This window comes from Notolepis coatsorum, assembly GCF_963971535.1.
Source record: "Notolepis coatsorum genome assembly, chromosome: 6".
NCBI lineage: Eukaryota > Metazoa > Chordata > Actinopteri > Aulopiformes > Paralepididae > Notolepis > Notolepis coatsorum.
In genome coordinates, this window is record NC_140170.1 from 32,371,463 (window position 1) to 32,393,941 (window position 22,479).

General features: G+C 45.1%; 1 protein-coding gene across 6 annotated transcripts in view; it reads left to right on the forward strand.

Annotated features, from left to right (window-relative positions):
• The window catches only part of ppp6r3 (protein phosphatase 6, regulatory subunit 3), a 172,748-nt gene that overhangs the window by 131,256 nt on the left and 19,013 nt on the right, over positions 1–22,479 (forward strand). For all 6 annotated transcript variants that reach the window (XM_084316105.1, XM_084316109.1, XM_084316108.1 and 3 more), the window contains one exon: positions 15,435–15,532. In XM_084316105.1, the coding sequence (XP_084172231.1) occupies positions 15,435–15,532 (98 nt within the window). The remainder of the gene's footprint in view (positions 1–15,434; positions 15,533–22,479) is intronic.

Sequence of the window (22,479 nt, forward strand, 5' to 3'; positions counted from 1 at the left end):
GATTACTTTGTTGGTAATTTGCTTGATAGAATGTTTGATTGTTTTGTTGATAGTTTGATTCATAGATTGATTGGTTTGATTGATTGATTACTTTGTTGGTCATTTGATTGATAGAATGTTTGATTGTTTTGTTGATAGTTTGATTCATAGATTGATTTGTTTGATTGATTGATTACTTTGTTGGTCATTTGATTGATAGAATGTTTGATTGTTTTGTTGATAGTTTGCTTGATAGAATGTTTGATTGTTTTGTTGATAGTTTGATTCATAGATTGATTGGTTTGATTGATTGATTACTTTGTTGGTCATTTGATTGATAGAATGTTTGATTGTTTTGTTGATAGTTTGATTCATAGATTGATTGGTTTGATTGATTGATTACTTTGTTGGTCATTTGATTGATAGAATGTTTGATTGTTTTGTTGATAGTTTGATTCATAGATTGATTTGTTTGATTGATTGATTACTTTGTTGGTCATTTGATTGATAGAATGTTTGATTGTTTTGTTGGTAATTTGCTTGATAGAATGTTTTATTGTTTTGTTGATAGTTTGATTCATAGATTGATTGGTTTGATTGATTGATTACTTTGTTGGTCATTTGATTGATAGAATGTTTGATTGTTTTGTTGATAGTTTGATTCATAGATTGATTTGTTTGATTGATTACTTTGTTGGTCATTTGCTTGATAGAATGTTTGATTGTTTTGTTGATAGTTTGATTCATAGATTGATTTGTTTGATTGATTGATTACTTTGTTGGTCATTTGATTGATATGCCTGGCGCTAATGAACAAGTAAGTTTTATAACTACTGGTGTAGGTCCAGACAACATTATTATAAAATACAGAATACTTTACAATGCAAAAAACTTGAAACTTTGATGCCATGAACATTTTTATTGTAAAATATGTTCAATAAACTGGGTGACAAGTCATCAGTACCAACCATTGTTGCTGTGCATTATATGCTGGTAACATTCACAGTATAGGATTATGGTAATTTACCAAGACAATACCTTATAAAAAGTGAACACTGGAGGATAATCAACCATTGTTTCAGTGCATTTAGGAGTTTGTTGGTAACATTCACAGTATAGGATTATGGTAATTTACCAATACAATACCTTATAAAAAGTGAACACTGGAGGATAATCAACCATTGTTTCAGTGCATTTAGGAGTTTGTTGGTAACATTCACAGTATAGGATTATGGTAATTTACCAAGACAATACCTTATAAAAAGTGAACACTGTGATGATAACCAACCATTGTTTCAGTGCATTTAGGAGTTTGTTGGTAACATTCACAGTATAGGATTATGGTAATTTACCAAGACAATACCTTATAAAAAGTGAACACTGGAGGATAATCAACCATTGTTTCAGTGCATTTAGGAGTTTGTTGGTAACATTCACAGTATAGGATTATGGTAATTTACCAAGACAATACCTTATAAAAAGTGAACACTGGAGGATAATCAACCATTGTTTCAGTGCATTTAGGAGTTTGTTGGTAACATTCACAGTATAGGATTATGGTAATTTACCAATACAATACCTTATAAAAAGTGAACACTGGAGGATAATCAACCATTGTTTCAGTGCATTTAGGAGTTTGTTGGTAACATTCACAGTATAGGATTATGGTAATTTACCAAGACAATACCTTATAAAAAGTGAACACTGGCTGATGATAACCAACCATTGTGTCAGTGCATTTAGGAGTTTGTTGGTAACATTCACAGTATAGGATTATGGTAATTTACAAAGACAATACCTTATAAAAAGTGAACACTGGAGGATAACCAACCATTGTTTCAGTGCATTTAGGAGTTTGTTGGTAACATTCACAGTATAGGATTATGGTAATTTACCAAGACAATACCTTATAAAAAGTGAACACTGGCTGATGATAACCAACCATTGTGTCAGTGCATTTAGGAGTTTGTTGGTAACATTCACAGTATAGGATTATGGTAATTTACAAAGACAATACCTTATAAAAAGTGAACACTGGAGGATAACCAACCATTGTTTCAGTGCATTTAGAAGTTTGCTGGTAACATTCACGTCACATGAACTACAGGGCATATCTTACTTGGTCTCTCGCATCGATGACTGCATTGTCCATTGATAAATGGATGAAGCGCCAGATGATCTGTGGACCAAAAAATATCCAATACATGCTTCCAAAGTATATAAATAATAGGCCAATGGACTGCATTAGAAAAGTGTGGTATGTTACCTACAGTATATACTTTTTTAAACTGGGTGACTGTCAGCAACCATTGGTTCTGTGCAAACGGTAAAAATGAGGGGGGAAAAAGATAAATAAAAAAAAACTATATACACACACAATGCAAATTATGAATGGAGTCGATACAGCTAGATCGCTAACATAACGTCTCATCTGCAAGTGGTCCAAACATGCCTATGCAATATCGACAACCGTGGCCCAAATACATGTGTTCAACGCATTTGTCTTGTACAGAAAACAGTGCAACTACCCATACACTATACTATACTATACTATACTACAATATACTATACTATACTATACTACACTATACTATACTACACTCAGCTAGCTATACTATGTACCGGTACACATGGTTCTGTCTGTATCACACAATGATGGATTATTTAGAAGTAATCTGTACTTCTGTGTGCCGGATTATTTAGAAGTAGTCTGTACTTCTGTATGACAACTAATAAAGAAACTATTTAGAGAAATCCCTCTTTGTGTGGTACAGAGCGAAGCATTTGTCACGATGCAGGGGGACTTTGCACGATGTGCAAAAATATCTGGTCTCACTCCTGATGCCACGCCTACTGCAGACACGACATTTCCTACACGGTAGCTTTCTCTTCGGGGTGGCTTTGTATGCAACCATTACATGCTTCACAAAGCCACCCACTAATCTGCTCTGCGGGTCCCCCAGTGGGGCCCTAGGGTCGACACGCCCCACCTGCTCAGCCCCTGCCTCCTCCTCATCCCCACCCCCTGCCTCCTCCCCTGCCTCCTCCCCTGCCTCCGCCTCCGCCTCCATCTCCGCTGTCACCCCAGGAATCTTCTTCTCCTTACCGTCTGTGTAGGTCCGCGCCACAGCCCTGGTGAACCGGAAGAGGTTGGAGTAATGCCCTTGTGGGTGCTTTTTTTTGTACAAGACAAACGCGTTGAAGATACATATTTGGATCAGATACATCACAAACTTTTTGGTCCACTTTCCAGTCTTACGTGTAACCGGATAGTACGATATATTTTGATCCAGCTGATCGACGCCGTTCATGAATTTATTGTACTCCAGGATTGATGTTGGCTTGAGCATCTCCACCCTCAGCGCTTTGCCCTTCTTCTGCTTCTTCCACACCATCGCCTTTTCCATAGTGTCCTCGTGGAAGCTGCTGATGGTCTTCACGATTCTCTTATCGCGCCATGCCACGATCAGGACCTCCTTGTTGTTGACCGCAATGCGCTCCCCCACACCGATGTCACGTTTGGTAATGTTCTTGATGATGGCTGGCTCGCCCCGGTGCTTCCTGAGGGTACCACAGACGTCGGTCCTCAACTGTCGGAGCCTGGCTGACATACGTACCGAGTTGTAGAAGTTGTCCATGTAGAGCGTATAGCCGGCCCCAGACAGACGTCCAAGCAGACCGACGACCGTGTCCCCCAGGATCGAGCCTTCCCGACAATATGGCTTAAATGAAAAGCAATATCCTGTGCGTGATTCGCACAGGAAGTAGGACTTGATGCCATAGCGGGTGGGCTTGTTGGGGTTGTAGACCCGGAAGGTCAGGCGGCCTCGCCATGCCATCACCCCCTCGTCAATGGCGAGCTCGCGTTCAGGCTGGTACAGCTCCTTGCACCTCGTGTTTACATGGTCGACTACAGGGCGTACTTTGCACAATTTGTCTCTAACCTCCAGGGAAGTATTGTCCGCAAAGTGGAGGAATCGCCAGATCAATTGGAACCTGTTGCGTGGCATGGTATCAGAGTAGTACGGTGTGTACATCATGTCGTCAGTGGTCCACATCTGGTCCACGCGAGGCTTCCGCAGGACACTGCTAAGGAAATGGAGTCCGAGGAACTTCTTCAGCTCCTTCAATGTGAGGGGCTTCCAAAGCAGTGCCCTGCTACTGGTTAGCGTGGGGTCCAGCCGGGCAATGGACTGCTCAGCGTAGAGGTTGGACTGGGCAACAATAGAGTTCAGAAAAGCATCTGTCAGGAACAGATCCATCCATTTCGCAGGCCGGTAAGATCTGAGTGCCTTGGCGTCCTGGAGCAACCCCGGTTGGGCTGTGAAGGGGATCCTTTGAGGCACCCAGCCCTCACGAGACCAGGCATTCTCCTCTTCCTGACGGATCGCAGCCCTGCTCTTCGCTCCTCCACGACCTGTCAATTATACAAATATACTATAACACCCCTACTGTAGACATTCATATGCCACGTAGTTACAAACTGTGTGAGTGAATGAGTGAGTGTGTGTGGGGTTCAGATGTCAGAGCTGGACGTGGTGTGGGGGTCAGAGGTCAGAGCTGGAAGTGGTGTGCAGAGTGAGGCCAACTTACCGCTCTTAGATGTGCGTTTCCGCCCTGCAACAGGTTCCGGCATGTCCAGACTAGCATCCAGTTCTAGAATCACATGATGTAATACATTACACTAGGGCAACGCATTGTCATTGTATTTACCACCATCACCACCAGACCAGGCCCTGCAGCAGCCAGTCACCACCAGGCCCAGGCCCTGCAGCAGCCAGTCACCACCAGGCCCAGGCCCTGCAGCAGCCAGTCACCACCAGGCCCAGGCTCTAGCAGCAGCCAGTCACCACCAGGCCCAGGCTCTAGCAGCAGCCAGCTACCACCAGGCCCAGGCTCTAGCAGCAGCCAGTCACCACCATGTACAATTACCTGCAGGAGTAGAATGTGATCCTATGTCGTTGCCAGTCTCAGCGTCACTATCTGCAGGGTCTGCGCCAGAATCTGAATTGGATTAAATTCATTCAGTAAGTAAGTCTCACAAAACACAATAGTAATACATTTACACATACATAAATGTAGTTAGTACATACCCAAGCATGTTGGTGTATTGGCCCCGGATTCGGTTTCGGAGTGTTCTGCTGTGTGAACACAAAATAAATCAGCGGCCATCAAAGCATGTACATGTGTGTGTGTTGTAATCAATGGAATTTTACATATGCTACACAACCATGCATTTAAATATAGGCCTCGCCATGTGTCCATGCCATTGTGTATGTGTGTGCTGTAATCAATGGAATTTGCATATAGAGGCCTCACCATGTACTGCGAAGTTCAAAGGTGTTGGAGAGGATGCATGTCTTTTGATCTTGTGTGTGTGTGTGTGTACACACACTGCACACACACACACACACATACACACACACATCAAATGGCATGGGGTGAGGCATCTACACACACACACACACACACATCCATGTAACTAAATGTAGTGGCCTGTACATGCCTACTATATCTTGATTTGAACATGCACAAAACAATATTCACATTGCAACATACCAATTACCACGTCGACCACCACCACCACGTCGTATCATGCCCAGCATGCAACTATTATCACTTACATGATAGCTACACACTTCAAAGAGCCACTTCAAAGGGCGTGCACATGCACACACACACACACACACGCACACAAGACAACCTAACTGTAGCACATGGTAGCGTGGCCTGTACTGCATGCCTACTATATCCTATATCATTCAACTATCGATTTGAACATGCACAAAACAATATTCACATTGCAACATACCAATTACCACGTCGACCACCACCACCACGTCGTATCATGCCCAGCATGCAACTATTATCACTTACATGATAGCTACACACTTCAAAGAGCCACTTCAAAGGGCGTGCACATGCACACACACACACACACACGCACACAAGACAACCTAACTGTAGCACATGGTAGCGTGGCCTGTACTGCATGCCTACTATATCCTATATCATTCAACTATTGATTTGAACATGCACAAAACAATATTCACATTGCAACATACCAATTACCACGTCGACCACCACCACCACGTCGTATCATGCCCAGCATGCAACTATTATCACTTACATGATAGCTACACACTTCAAAGAGCCACTTCAAAGGGCGTGCACATGCACACACACACACACACACACGCACACAAGACAACCTAACTGTAGCACATGGTCGCGTGGCCTGTACTCTACATCCCTACTATATCCTATATCATTCAACTATCGATTTGAACATGCACAAAACAATATTCACATTGCATTAGTAAACATGACGTACCGTTGCCCCGTCGACCACCACCGTGTCCGACTCCCACGTCTGAATCGTGCGATGAATCAGACTCATACCTCCGACCCAAGCCGAGATCATCGTCAGATGATTCCGGAGCTAGAATATAATAAATGCATATCAGCGTTAGGTTTGGCAAACTAACGTTACATAGTCACAGAATAAGCGGTAGGTAAATCATCAAATACACGTTTCACACACACACAATCACATGCATATCGCCGGCGTTGGTTTGTCGAACTAACGTTACATAGACAGTCACAGTATGTAAATCATCAAATACACGTTTCACACACACACACAATCACATGCATATCGCCGTTGGTTTGTCGAACTAACGTTACATAGTCACAGTATGTAAATCATCAAATACACGTTTCACACACACACATATATATATATATATATATAAGACCGTGTAATTACCTGGTGGTTCCCAATCGGCGCTCCCATCAGATTCGTGGGCGGTCGAATCGCTGTCCCCTGACTCGCATGAAGAAGCTATGACCACAGCGGCAGCCTTCCTCTTCCTCGAACTGCGTCGGGTAGAGCCGCTCCCGGTCCCGGGGAGAGACGCGTTACTGGGCCCAGCAACGGTCTCACGGCTCTCTCCGATCGGAGCTACCAAAGACGTTGGTGCTGTTGGTGCTGCTGCTGCTTGAACAACCGCGGGTCCAAACGCCAGCTTCGTCTGAACAAAGCGACCCGCCGCCGGATTGTCCCCTCGCTTTCCTACACTACGTCTCTTCATACTGATCTAAATGAAACTACTAACTGATCAAACTACTATTACTACTACTGAAATATACTACCTAGACTACACACTAATCCCTCGAATAGTACTACTACTTAGCACGACTAAGTACTTTCTAAAGCACAGCTGAAACCTTACAATTAGTCTGATACTACCACTATACTGTATAACACTATAAATATAGACTATAGGCTGATCTCAATTCAAATCTCTCTCTCAATCTCTCTCTCTCTCTCTCTATCGCTCTATCTATCTCTCTCTCTCTCTCTCCTCCAAAACCTCGTAGATTCTGGGATCGCGCTAACGTTTTATACCTGTGGTTACATTGGCCAGGTATGCTGGCCAATCAAATGCCAGATTCATTGTGGGGTACAATATTCCCCCTATTGTGATAGTGTTAGAAAATAGGGGGACACTGCCACCTAGTGAAATTTGAGAGGAAATGCAGTTTCCGGTTAAAATTTTCTTCCAAAAGCTCGGCGGTGAAGTTCAGACGGGGAAAATCGAAAAAAGATGTAAACAGATCAAAGACGCTGTACAGCGTCCTCGGCACCTTGAGCATGGCCGGGAAAGACGCTGTAAAGCGTTTCCCGGCACCCAAAGTGTTAATCTTGAAGAAAAACTGTTTAAAACTTTTTTCCAAAAGACTAGACTGAACTCGAGTTGCATGACTATATGTCAGGCGAGCGTCTTTTTACGTGCACGTGTCGGATGACCACCCCGGACTCCCGACACTCCAGAACTGCCAATCCGCTGATGATTGGCAGTTCTTCTAGACCAGTGGTTCCCAAAGTCGGGGTCGCGACCCAAAGGTGGGCCGCGAGCAGCCACGGGAGGGCTGCGAGATGATTTCCAAAAGAATTTTTTTTTTCTTTTTTTTTTTCTTTTTTTTTCGGGCCACTGAACTTAGAAGCAGGCTAGGACAGTGTTTCTAGTTGTATTCTAAAATTCTATTCTATTGTATGTTAAAATGTGACTATATGGTTTTATATTAACTTAATAAATAAACAAAAATTAAAAATCTACTTATTTCAACGAACATTTCAAACTAAATAACAGATTATGCACATAAAACGCTGAAAACAACCGAAGCAACAATAGTATTTTAATGAGGCTATTATTATTATCATTATTATTTTGCAACAAGTTAGCCCTCTCATAAATAGCACATATAAATGAATAACTAACTTGAACTAACTTAATAGGATTGAAGTGATATTTGGCTTAAAAAATTGGTCGCCTGGCATAAAAATAAAAAGCCTGACGATGTGCATTGGGCCGCGGCTCTCTGACGCCTTATTTTCTGGGTCCCGGCCTGAAAAGTTTGGCCCTGTTCTAGACCAATGCACATCGTCTGGCTTTTCTTTTTTTTTTTTTTTGCCAGGCGACCGATTTTTTAAGCCAAATATCACTTCAATCCTATTAAGTTAGTTCAAGTTAGTTATTCATTTATATGTGCTATTTATGAGAGGGCTAACTTGTTGCAAAATAATAATGATAATAATAATAGCCTCATTAAAATACTATTGTTGCTTCGGTTGTTTTCAGCGTTTTATGTGCATAATCTGTTATTTAGTTTGAAATGTTCGTTGAAATAAGTAGATTTTTCATTTTTGTTTATTTATTAAGTTAATATAAAACCATATAGTCACATTTTAGAATACAATAGAATCGAATTTTAGAATACAACTAGAAACACTGTCCTGGCCTGCTTCTAAGTTCAGTGGCCTGACAAAAAATTAAAAAAAATTTAAATAAAAAAAAATTAAAAATTAAATAATTTTATTTTTTTATTTTTTTTAAATAGTCTCGCGGCCCATCCGTGACTGCTCGCGGCCCACCTTTGGGTCACGACCCCGACTTTGGGAACCACTGTTCTAGACAACCTAACTCCTGTGAAGGCCTGATTAGAGGAGGAGCTGCTAACAGTAATTCATTCTTTCAAAACTGGGAAAACACCAGGCCTAGACAGTATACCCACTGAAGTGTACCAAATATTTTGTTTAAGTGAGTGTGTACATGTGGATGTGTGTGCTGTGAGTGTAGTTGATGTTTTGTTACATAGTGTCATTGTCACTGAGCATCCTGATGGCCTGGGGATAGAAGCTCCTTCTGAGTCTCTCTGTACTGCCATGAGACTCCGGTAGCGCTTGCCTGGGGATAGAAGCTCCTTCTGAGTCTCTCTGTACTGCCATGAGACTCCGGTAGCGCTTGCCTGGGGATAGAAGCTCCTTCTGAGTCTCTCTGTACTGCCATGAGACTCCGGTAGCGCTTGCCTGGGGATAGAAGCTCCTTCTGAGTCTCTCTGTACCGGCCATGAGACTCCGGTAGCGCTTGCCTGGGGATAGAAGCGCCTTCTGAGTCTCTCTGTACTGCCATGAGACTCCGGTAGCGCTTGCCTGGGGATAGAAGCTCCTTCTGAGTCTCTCTGTACTGCCATGAGACTCCGGTAGCGCTTGCCTGGGGATAGAAGCTCCTTCTGAGTCTCTCTGTACTGCCATGAGACTCCGGTAGCGCTTGCCTGGGGATAGAAGCTCCTTCTGAGTCTCTCTGTACTGCCATGAGACTCCGGTAGCGCTTGCCTGGGGATAGAAGCTCCTTCTGAGTCTCTCTGTACCGGCCATGAGACTCCGGTAGCGCTTGCCTGGGGATAGAAGCTCCTTCTGAGTCTCTCTGTACTGCCATGAGACTCCGGTAGCGCTTGCCTGACCGCAGCAGTTCAAAGAGGCAGTTGTTTTGGTGACTAGAGTCTTTGATTATTCTCTTAGCCTTGGCCCTGCATCGCCTGGTGTAAATGTCCTGGAGAGTGGGAAGTCCCCCTCCAATTGTGCGTTCAGCTGAACGGGCCACTCTCTGTAGTCTGCTACGGTCTTGTGTGGTGTTATTCCCAAACCAGGAGGTGATGTTACCAGTCAGGATGCTCTCTATTGTGCATGAGTAGAAGTTCTTAAGGATCTTCTGACTGACTTTGAACCTCTTTAGGCGCCTAAGGAAGTAGAGGCGTTGCCGTGCCTTCTTCACTACACTGTCAATGTGTGTGGTCCATGTCAAGTCCTTGGATATGTGGACTCTGAGGTAGGGATGCACCGATCCGATATTGGTATCGGTATCGGCCGCCTATATCAGTAAATTAGCTGGATCGGGTATCGGTAAAAAAAAGAAGAAAAATATCTGCTTTTTTATTTTGTGTGTAAATAAAATAAGAAATAACCATTCAGTACATTTATATCAATGTGTTAATTTATTACATTTAGTTTCACTAAGTTAGGAAAGTAATGTTTTAAAGGGGAACTATTTTACTATTTCTTTCACTATTTGGGCACTTTTACACAATTCCTGTGAGTCTATGGAACACCTATGTAATATATATTTTTTTTAATTCATTGTTTTGTATTTCTAATCAAGTCCTCAAAAACAGCATTTTTCTACCTCAAGATTTCGAGCTGTTTTGAGCCTGGGCAGCAGGTGCCACCTAAACCACTGCGGCGCGTCGTCGTCTAGCTCAACATTAACATGCAGCAGTGACTATATGACATCACATATAGGCACATTTTCAAACGACTCAGTTCAGTGAGGGTGAATATTGTGAGAGGAGAATTGGAAGAATGCGCCAATATGAGAATTTTGAGACATAGATCATATTAATATAAGTTCACATAGCTAGGAAACAATGCTAAACACTCAAAAAGGCCATTTATAAGATAGTTCCCCTTTAAGTCAAGCCTGATGTTGCCTTGCTGCACAAAAAATGATCCCAGTCTCTTCCACACAGTGACAGTGAGGCATACAGTTTATTAATTGAATGAAGTTTATTTTCTGTCTTTGTTTACAACAAATCAAAAACACACTTGTGATCCTTTACAATTCTTACCTTTTTTTGAAAAGAATGTTGGACAATGGGTATCGAATCGGTATCGGTATTGGCCGATACCCAAGTATCGGTATCGGGACTGAAAAAGTCAGATTGGTGCATCCCTACTTCGAGGTACTTAAAACTGTTCACTCTCTCGACCGGTGCCCCATAGATGCTGAGGGGGCTGTAGTCCTTTGCCCTCGACCTCCTAAAGTCCACAATCATCTCTTTCGTTTAGCTGACGTTCAGGGAGAGGCTGTTCTCCCGACACCATCACGCCAGGTCCTCTACCTCTCCCAGGTAGGCCCTCTCGTGTCGTCAGCAAACTTGGTGATTGTGTTGTTGTTCCGCTGTGCCACACAGTCGTGTGTGTACAGCGAGTAGAGGAGGGGGCTCAGAACAGAGCCCTGGGGGGCCCCTGTGTTGAGAGTGATGGATGGGGAGGTGCAGTTGCCTGCTCTCACCACCTGGGGTCTTACTGTCAGGAAGTCCAAGACCCACTGGCAGAGGTCATAGTTCAAGCCCAGATCCCTGAGCATGGCTATGAGTTTGGAGGGGACTATGGTATTGAATGCTGAGCTGTAGTCGATGAACAGCATTCTCACATAGTTCCCCTGCCTCTTGTCCAGGTGTGATGCTGCTGTGTGCAGCACATGGGCTATGGCGTCCTCCGTGGACCTGTTGGGGTTGTATGCAAATTGCAGGGGGTCCAGGGATAATGGTGGACTTCTTCAGACAGGTGGGGATGACAGCCTGTTCTAAGGACAGGTTAAATATGTCAGTGAATACCGGGGCCAGTTGGTCGGCACAGACTTTTAGGACGCGGCCGGGGATGCCGTCCGGTCCTGCTGCCTTCCTGATATTCACTTTCTTAAAGGTCCTCCTCACCTCATGTTCTGTTATCCTGAACACTGAGTCTCCATCGGCAGTGGCTCCCCCTCTCTATTGCAGTGGTCTGTAGGCTGGTGTTGTTATTCACAGCCTCAAAGCCTGGGGGCTATCCACGATGGTGTGGAATTGGGGATCAGGGCTGATGGGTGGGGTACTTACTGGAATGTAGCTGTATGATTTCATGTAATCATTTCTTGTGAAGTTTTGATGAAATTAAGAAATTATTTGATGAAATGCATCTACTGTATCTGCACCCCTTTTTAACAATTAAAAAAAGAAAGAAAAAAAGACAAACATCCCTGTCGGAAATACAAATACGTAGCACAAGACAACAGCAGTACTCCCAAGGTTCTAAACCTAGTCACCTATTAGCCATGCGATTAAGAATTAATGCAAAATTTGCAGATATAACTACCATTAGAGCACAACAAGTACTTGAAACAGACCCTGAAAAAATAAATGATACATTCAAAGAATTCTACTCCGACTTATATAAAACAGAAACGACCTTCGATCAAAACAAAATGGACACATATCTTAATCAAATCATTCTCCCTAAACTTTCAGAGGATGACACTAAACAGTTAGAAACACCGATCACACTAGATGAACTTAGGGAGGCCATATCTGAAATGCAAAGTGGTAGGGCTCCTGGAAGAGACGGTATCCCACCAGAAATGTACATCTCTTGTTGGGACATAATTGGACCCTTATTACTAAATATGATTTTATACTCAGTTAAGGAGGGGAACTTCCATAAGAATGACAATATTGCACTCATAACAGTCCTCCTTAAAAAAGACAAAGACCCCACCGAGTGCGGTAGTTATAGACCTTTAAGCCTCCTCGGAACCGATATCAAACTGTACTCTAAGGTATCAGACTACAAAAGCATATGACATCTTTAATTCACCCGGACCAAACTGGATTCATAAGAGGTCGCTTGATCACCGATAACATAAGACGATTACTACACGTGCTAGATGCCAATAAGGAAGACAACACACCTAAGGCGATACTGTCCCTGGATGCAATGAAAGCTTTTGACAGGTTGGAATGGTCGTATCTATGGGCAGTATTAGAAAGGATGGGGTTAGGAAAAGGATTCATCGATATGATTAAAGTATTATACAAAGACCCATCGGCCATGATTACAACAGGTACAATCATCTCCAAAATCTTTCCGGTATCACGCTCAGCCAGACAGGGTTGCCCTCTTAGTCCCGGACTATTCGATCTATCATTAGAGCCTTTAGCACAATATATAAGACAATCCCAATCCATAGAACCAATCATAATCAAGGGCACACAACACAAAATGTGTTTATATGCGGACGACGTAATACTGTTCATGCAAAACCCCAACATAGCATTGCCTCATCTTCTCAAGCTGATTGAGGACTTTGGAGATCTATCGGGATTTAGGATAAATTGGCCGAAGTCGGCCTTCCTCCCACTTAACGCCCCTGCAAAAAGAAACATAACCCTCCCAAAAGAGATACAGATGGTAAAACAATTTAGATGTTTGGGAGTTGAGATATTCCCCACCATAAGCCAAACGGTGAAGCACAATTACATAAAAATCCAAAACAAAATCAAATACGACCTTGTCAGGTGGTCGAAACTTAAAAACTCATTACAGGCAAGGGTATCAATAATTAAGATGGATGTACTACCTAGAATCAACTTCTTCAGCTCAATGCTACCGTTACCCCCTCCAAAGGGTTACTGGAAAGAATTACACTCCTCCACATACAAATTTATTTGGAATAACAAACCATCACGTATAAAAAGATCCACCGCACAGAGAAACAAAGCAGACGGAGGTATGGCATTTCCAGATTTCTACCACTACTTTAAGGCGTACACTTTAAAACCACTAACAACATGGTTTGATCCCCAAGCATTAGTATCCTGGAGAAATTTAGAAGAAAATATAGTAGCTCCACATAAGCTGAAGGGCATAGTATACACACCAAATTACCAATTAAGCAATGCGAACGGAAATTTGGCCCCATAATCACTCATGCGATCCGGATATGGCGCGAAACACAAAAAAAATATTCTACCCTACATAAATGGCATAATCATACTCCCTTATTCAATAACAATGCACTCTGGATAGATAAACAACCTATAAGATTCCCTAGATGGGAAAAGCAAGGCATACACTCATTAGGAGACGTCTTCAATAAACAGGGTTTTTGTAGTTTCAATGAAATACGCAAAAAAATTAATCTCACCAAGTCCACATATTACTTTTACGCACAGTTATTGGCATGTTTGAAGGCTCACGGTGTTCCATTAAATATACCAATTGTACACCACAGATACCACAAATTCTTCTATGAAAGAGAGACATCAAGAGGTTTTGTTTCAGATTTGTATCATCAATTACTAACGTCCTCATATGAAACCCTCCACCTAGACTCCGTCTGGAGGAGGGATATACCAGACCTGGAAAGTGATTTTGATTGGCAAGAAGCCTGGGCAAATATTCGATTCACATCAAGGAACCCGGACCATCAACAAATCAATCTTAATTATATTCACAGGACATATTTGACTCCTATAAGACTGAAAAAAATGGGTCTTATACAAGACTCCAAATGCTCCTTTTTTTTAAACTTTGGCCATTCCCCTGGCTCTTTTATGTGTTTATCACATTTATACTGGTCAAGGATGACCGACAGAAACAGGCTGAAAGGGTTCAGATGGGGGGGAAGACACTCTGGGAAAGGCACGGCTGCAGTCGGGATTCGAACTCGCTAAGCCCCAGATCCGTGACGAGCACGGTTGTCCACGGCGCTGAAATAGCGCTCGCGGTACGTGGTGAGCTACTGGAGCTCCCTCCAAATGCTCCTTATGTACAAATGGGGACGAGGGGACATTTATGCACATGTACTGGGACTGCCCACCAGTTAAGATATTCTGGAAAGAGGTGACCCAGCAACTATCAAATCTCGTAACTTGGAATATACCTGTACACCCCTCTGTATTACTGCTGAATGATGTTTTTGAGTGTGCAGTACATCCACAGCTAAAGAGATTGGTTTTATCGGGTATCACAGTGGCTAAAAAGCTGATAGCATCACGATGGTTCCAACCGAAAAAAAATTGCCGAAAGGTCTGGATTATTACATATCTCGATGTGATTTATCAAGAAATATCTACAGCAAGAATGTTGGGTCTCAATTAATCCAAAATGACATTGTGGTTAGAAGTGGTGGAGAAAATAAAAGCTAGCATATAATGGTAATGTCTGGTTAGGAGCGAGGGAAAATGGATGGATTATCCAATGGGGGGTCCGGAAGGGGGGGGTACGAGCTGGAGCATATGTGTGTAGGTTTTTAGATAACAGGTATTAGGGGTATATCCTATATAAGACAATTAACTAAAATGTGATTTCATTGGATGTGCACTGACAAACTAATGCTTGTATATCTTATCGTGTGTTGTCATGTTTGTTTATGTGTTTGTTTAAAAAATAATAAAAAAATTAAATACAAAAACATCCCTGTCTTTATCAAGACTCTTGGGGGGGGGGGGGGGGGGGATTTGAAGATCAAATCTTGTTTTTATGAAGAAAATGTTCTTGTCTCTCTCTCTCACAGTCCCAAAGACCCTCTAAGATGTAACTCTCCGGTTGCCATGGAGACCAGCGTGGAGACCATGGACCCTCTGGGGGTCAACGCACCCACTCAGCCTGACGGTACAAACGCACCCACTCTCATACCAGGCCATGTGTTTATACCAGTCCATGTGTTTATATATCAGTCCATGTGTTTATATATCAGTCCTCATGTTTATATATCAGTCCTCATGTTTATATATCAGTCCTCATGTTTATATATCAGTCCTCATGTTTATATATCAGTCCATGTGTTTATATATCAGTCCTCATGTTTATATATCAGTCCTCATGTTTTTATATCAGTCCTCATGTTTATATACCAGGCCATGTGTTTATACCAGTCCATGTGTTTATATATCAGTCCTCATGTTTATATATCAGTCCTCATGTTTATATATCAGTCCTCATGTTTATATATCAGTCCTCATGTTTATATATCAGTCCATGTGTTTATATATCAGTCCTCATGTTTATATATCAGTCCATGTGTTTATATATCAGTCCTCATGTTTATATATCAGTCCTCATGTTTATATATCAGTCCTCATGTTTATATATCAGTCCATGTGTTTATATATCAGTCCTCATGTTTATATATCAGTCTTCATGTTGATATATCAGTCCTCATGTTTATATATCAGTCCTCATGTTTATATATCAGTCCTCATGTTTATATATCAGTCCTCATGTTTATATATCAGTCCATGTGTTTATATATCAGTCCTCATGTTTATATATCAGTCCTCATGTTTATATATCAGTCCATGTGTTTATATATCAGTCCTCATGTTTATATATCAGTCCTCATGTTTATATATCAGTCCTCATGTTTATATATCAGTCCATGTGTTTATATATCAGTCCATGTGTTCTGTTCCGTTAGGGGCTCTGCTTGGCATCACTACTGCACTCCCTCGCGTACGTGCACGCGTACTGAATAACATTCCACAAATATACCTTTAATACCAGTATTAGTCTGACCACACCCCTCATCAGCTTACCTTCATAAGCAGGTGTGTGGTCACCTGCTCTCCTCCTTCTCGCTTTCACCACAAGGAAGTGCCTCGGTAGTACCCCACTTGACGTGTTGTTAGTTGAAAAGAGTTGTGACTGGTTTACATTGTGCTTAATCTTTTCTTCTCTCACTTTGTTGTACAAGAAAAGGTTTGGGTCATAATGTATTCCGCGGAGAGTAGACCCGCTAGACCTACTCTTCACCACCGGTTCTCCATTCCCGCCTCCGTCGTGCGCCTCGGTGCTGGGCTGTTGCCACTCTCGTGGTTGCCGACCCAGCCCGGGAGACTGCCGGTGGATAGTTTTCCTCACCGACGAGCCGAGGGTTCGGTGCCGTCGCTCCGGCGATGGCCTGATCTCGACTCTGGTTCCTCTGGTTCTGGGGAATCGCCCGTTGATGAACGGGGGATTGTTTTGGAGCCGGAGGATTTGCGACGCAAACTTTTCGCGTCTGCTCGCTCGCGTCGCAAGATGGTGGCGTGCAGACGCGAACGGCCTGGGTTTGGGGAGCTGCTGGAGACCAGCGAGGATGCGTCCGACTCTGGATTTCTGATGGAAACTGAGGACTTCATGGAAGAGGCGGACGGATTCTTGTATGATGGTCCCGTGGAGGAGAGTATCCCTCCTCAGGAGACCCCGGAGGGGGGAGAAATGGCTCCATGGGGCTCCCTGTTCGAGGATGTCGAGGAACCACCTTGGCCTCATCGGCAGGATGCCCTACTGTCGGCCGCATCGGATTGTGGCTCCTTGACCAGTCGCAGCCTGCTGTATGTGAGGGATGCGGGGTCGGTGGAGGAAGGTTCGCAGGGGGAACTGCGGGCCTTGTTTCCCGAGCTCATGGCGGTAGCCGCCGCCGCAAACGGTGTGCCGCTGCCGCTGCCATTGCCTGCACCTGTCCCTGATGACCTCATAGGCCATCCCTGGCAGCGTCCCCCAGTGAGAGGGGTGGACGTTGTCTACCCATTTTTCCCATCGATGGGGGCCTATGTTCGTCGGGGTCAGGCGGTGTCCAACATCATGGGACTAACTCCCGCCTACGTACCAGTTACGCGGGTGTCGGGGTTAGTCAAAGGTATGGGGGAGGGCGTGCCTCGGCTTGACAGTCCGATGGCCGCGCTCCTCTGTCCGGATATGGTGTGGGAACCCCTATGCAAGCCGGTCCTCCAGGGGAAATCGGCTAGGCGATTGGCTTATTGGGGTGACCAGTCATTCATCGCTGGTACACAATCGCTGGCTGCGGCGTCTAACATCGCCCACCTGGCTAGATTTGTATCGGGGATAATGACGGGCGGCACGGATCTGAACGAGGTAAAATGCGATCAGATCACCCAGGCTGCGGGAGCTGTCCTGCACCTTTCCCAGGTGCTGGCCATAGCCATGGGGAAAGTGCGCGCCCTGGCCACCCTGGGCCAGCGTCACCTTTGGCTGGAGCAGGCCCGTGTGCCAGAGAAGAAGAGAGCTCCTCTTCTGACGGCCGCCCTCTCCGACGCTGGCCTGTTCGGGAAGGCCCTGCAGTTGATGACCTCAACATGCAGAGAGATGGCAGAGGAGAGATCCATCCTCCAACCCCATTTTCCGCCTCCCGTCCTTGCCGGTGGAGGCAGAAGGCTTCCGCGACGTCGAGCTGTCTCCGTCGCCGCTACCACTGCCTCCGCCGCCGCTGCTGGCCCTGCCAAGAGGGCCAGGGGACGAAACGGCGCTTCGGCCACCGCCGGCCCATCCCAGACCGGAGGAGACGGTAGGGAACGTCGTGTCCAGCAGACTGTAACCTACCGTCCCTCCGGGGCTCCCCGGGGTGGCAAGACTCGAGCGGCGCGAGGTGGCAGACGCCGTTAGGAGTGACTTTTTTCCCCTCTGTATCCCCTCTCCTACACCCTTCCCGGCCCCTCTATGATTTTGTGCCTTAACTTTATTAGTGTTTAATAAAAAAAGTTCCCCGACATAAGGGGGACTGTGTTTTGGCCGAACAAACTGTGTGTTTCTTCAAACAAATCATATGGTGGGGTTGTGTATATATGAATCTGCCCTGTTTTACGTTGTGGGGTGAGTTGTGTTGTGTTACGAGGTTAAGCAAGGTCTGCAACTTACACTCGGTAATAGGTTCTATTTAGCTTGATGCTCCACATGCAATTAGAACTGGTGTTATTCCATTGCTTTAACTAAGTATATGTGTTTTCACAATGCTGTGTTGTTTAGTTGCAGTAATGCTCGTACGCACACTTTTCACGGCCTAGCCGTTACTCTCGTTCAGCGTTTTTTCCTATGTATGACATAGGCAACGGGTATTGGATTCACGCACAGGCGACTTGTGTTTTGTTGTAAAACCTTTTACACTTTTTGTGGGTAGCAGGCATTGTATTAGCTTATGCTATGCATTGCTTTCTACCGGAGGTTTTCAAGATGGCTACGGTTGTTTTTCTGTGTGTAGGGATAAAGGGTGTGTTTCGGGAGGGGGTGTCGAATAAACCCCTCTTTTCCCACTTGATTGGTTTAGGGGATTTTTGATCTTTTCTGCTGAGCCAGTCAGGGCCAAGCCAGTGCTTGACGGGGGGGGGGGAGGGGTATTCTACCGACTCCTGTTACATGACAGGATCCGGTGGGTTTTCCCCGCCCGTTGTAGCGTTGTTGCTATGGCGACGCCTTCCATGAGCTGGTGTCTTAAAGATGTCGAGGTTGGGCGCAGGGCTCACAGGCCTGCTGCGCCCGGTTTATGTGTCAAACTTGAGTCTGTTGGTCACGTGTCTCACAGTTTACATATCTTTTTTCTTGACCGTGGTCTCATATGGGAAGGTGTTTCTGGGAGGGTCTGGTCTTACACTCTGATTAAAAGGAGTGACTGGATTAAAATCATGTGAAAAACAGGGTTTTTACTCCCAGCTGTGCAGTTGGGTCATACGGGTGATGCCTTTTCTTTATTTTTATAAAGAGTTGAATGTGTCTTGATGGATTGGAAATGAGGGTCCCTGATGGAAACAAGACTAACGTCTTTCTCAGGTCTGCCTCCCCTTATCCTATTGTGTGTATTGCCGTACTGCAGTCTGTTGGGTAAATTTTTTCATTCATTCATTCATGGAGTTGATTGCATCTCGCCCCTCTTGTCGTTTCCCTGGGCGTCTTGGGGATTCAATATGGTGGTCTAAACGGCCTATTGTTGATGTGGGTATGTCCAAACGCACACATAGTGCTGGCTCAGGATGTGCTTTTGGGCCATTGGCTGACTAGCGCGCCTTGATTGCTTGGGTGAAACAGCGTTTTTATGGAGCAATTGGGATGGGGGTTTTTCCTCTTCCGACATCCTGTGTGTTGTCGATGGGTTCCCGTTCATGTCAGGGGATGATGACGGAATGGGTCTGGACATATGGGGAAGGGTCTCACGCCCTAGGGGTGGGCCACCGGACGCGGTTCATACCGACATGTCTGGGTGGCGCCTTCTTTTTTATGTTGGGATCAAACGCGCATATCTGCCCCTTCTCCTGGGGTTGGCAGGTCGGCGTGATTAGGGCACGGGACTGGTTCTGGTCGCGCTGGTCCAGATCAGTTGCACCCGTTGTCCGCTGGGGATGCAGATCTGCTGTTCTGGTACCCTGAGGGACTTGGGGTTTTTTCAGGGGGAAAAATGCTAGGTCGATCCGGGTGTCACAGGGTTGAGCGTTATGGGACCCTTGTTAGGTGCGTTGTATTCTGCACTGTCGTAATGGCTTACGGCTGTGCCGACCTGTACGCGTCCGATCTCGTCGGATCTCGGCCGCTGTGCGGGTTGGTCTTGGTTGGTACTTGGTTGGGTGACCTCCTGGGAATACAGAGTGCGGGGTGCTGGGGCTGGTCTTCCATTTTTACGCTCTTCTCTTGCGTTTGGCGCTGAGGGGCCTGTTGGGGTGGTTTTAACCTCCTCGGGGGACCCTGTGCTCCCCGTATCACCGGGCCCGGTCCGGGGTGATGCTCGTTGACCCGTAGGCCCGGGATAGCCCTGTTGGAAACCGGAACGCGGGCTGCGGCGGTGCCGCAGATGTGTTTTGGGGTTTCTTTCCTGAGGGGTTATGGGACCAACCATTGCATGGGGTAATGCCTGGGTGGTTGGTTCTCTGGTGTGTTGCTGCAGTGTCGACTCCCGGTTCTCCGGTTGAGGGTGCCCCTGCACGTTCATGACGTCTGCCGATCGTATGGGCTTTTTCTGTGGGCAGCGGTCAGGGGTCGAGTGGTCTAGGGATCCCACTTCTGACATGCTGTTTAAAGGCTTGGTTATGCGACAACGCCAGCTTACGCCCCTTCCACCGGGGCGGCTGTTTTCAGCTGTCCTTTCTGGCGCCTGCTTCGTCCGCAGTTTCCAGGCTTGGGTTGACAGCCTGTTGCCTGGTCTTTTTCCCCGGTGCACTGCCAGCTTCCTTTGGTTAACTCTTGTGTGTTATGACCATGCTGTCTGCCTGTTGCAGGGCCTGTGTTCCAGGCGGTGTGCTGTTGGGGAGGACAGGGCCCGCTCGGCTGGGGGCCTTTGTCCGAATACGCTGGCGATGTGGGGGGCGGGGTCACTAGGTGCCCACCTGGTGGGGTCTTGATGCTGGCATCATGGACTTCTCCGGGCCCCCATTCCAGGGAGTCCAGTCCTTTTGGTGGGTCTGGGTCTTCCTTCGCGCTCCGCTGCTACGGCCTTGCCACGGGGTTGGGTTTGCCCTTGACCCCGTGATTCTGGGGGCAGTGACGAGGTTGTTCCTACGTTCGTTCCTGGGTGGCATGCGGGTTGTGCGTGGGTGTAGTCGTGGGGTCAAGCCACGGTCTGCTCACCCTGTGCGTTGGGTTGCTTGAGTGCCTCTTCGCACGGTCGGGTCCGTCGCCCTCCCGTGAAGCCCCTAATAGGGGGGATGCCCTCCATTAGGGGGGGTCGGGGGGGCTCGGCCCTCCCTGTTCTGATGGTTGTGGGGGGCTGTTAGCGGGGTGTATTTGTCAGCCAGCGGCTCCGCTTGGCCTCCCTTTGTGCAGTAGTGATGCCAAGCAGAGCCCCTAACGGAACAGAACGTTAGGTTATGGCTATAACCAAGTTCTGTTAGTTAGGGGCGACGCTTGGCATCAGACGGCCGCTGCAGCCCTTGACCTCACCTTGTGGTGAAAGCTTGGGTAGGAGGAGAGCAGGTGACTACACACCTGCTTATGAAGGTAAGCTGATGAGGGGTGTGGTCAGACTAATACTGGTATTAAAGGTATATTTGTGGAATGTTATTCAGTACGCGTGCACGTACGCGAGGGAGTGCAGTAGTGATGCCAAGCGTCACCCCTAACTAACAGAACTTGGTTATAGCCATAACCTAACGTTTATATATCAGTCCTCATGTTTATATATCAGTCCTCATGTTTATATATCAGTCCATGTGTTTATATATCAGTCCATGTGTTTATATATCAGTCCTCATGTTTATATATCAGTCCATGTGTTTATATATCAGTCCATGTGTTTATATATCAGTCCTCATGTTTATATATCAGTCCATGTGTTTATATATCAGTCCTCATGTTTATATATCAGTCCTCATGTTTATATATCAGTCCTCATGTTTATATATCAGTCCATGTGTTTATATATCAGTCCATGTGTTTATATATCAGTCCATGTGTTTATATATCAGTCCTCATGTTTATATATCAGTCCTCATGTTTATATATCAGTCCTCATGTTTATATATCAGTCCTCATGTTTATATATCAGTCCATGTGTTTATATATCAGTCCTCATGTTTATATATCAGTCCTCATGTTTATATATCAGTCCTCATGTTTATATATCAGTCCTCATGTTTATATATCAGTCCATGTGTTTATATATCAGTCCATGTGTTTATATATCAGTCCATGTGTTTATATATCAGTCCTCATGTTTATATATCAGTCCTCATGTTTATATATCAGTCCTCATGTTTATATATCAGTCCATGTGTTTATATATCAGTCCTCATGTTTATATATCAGTCCTCATGTTTATATATCAGTCCTCATGTTTATATATCAGTCCTCATGTTTATATA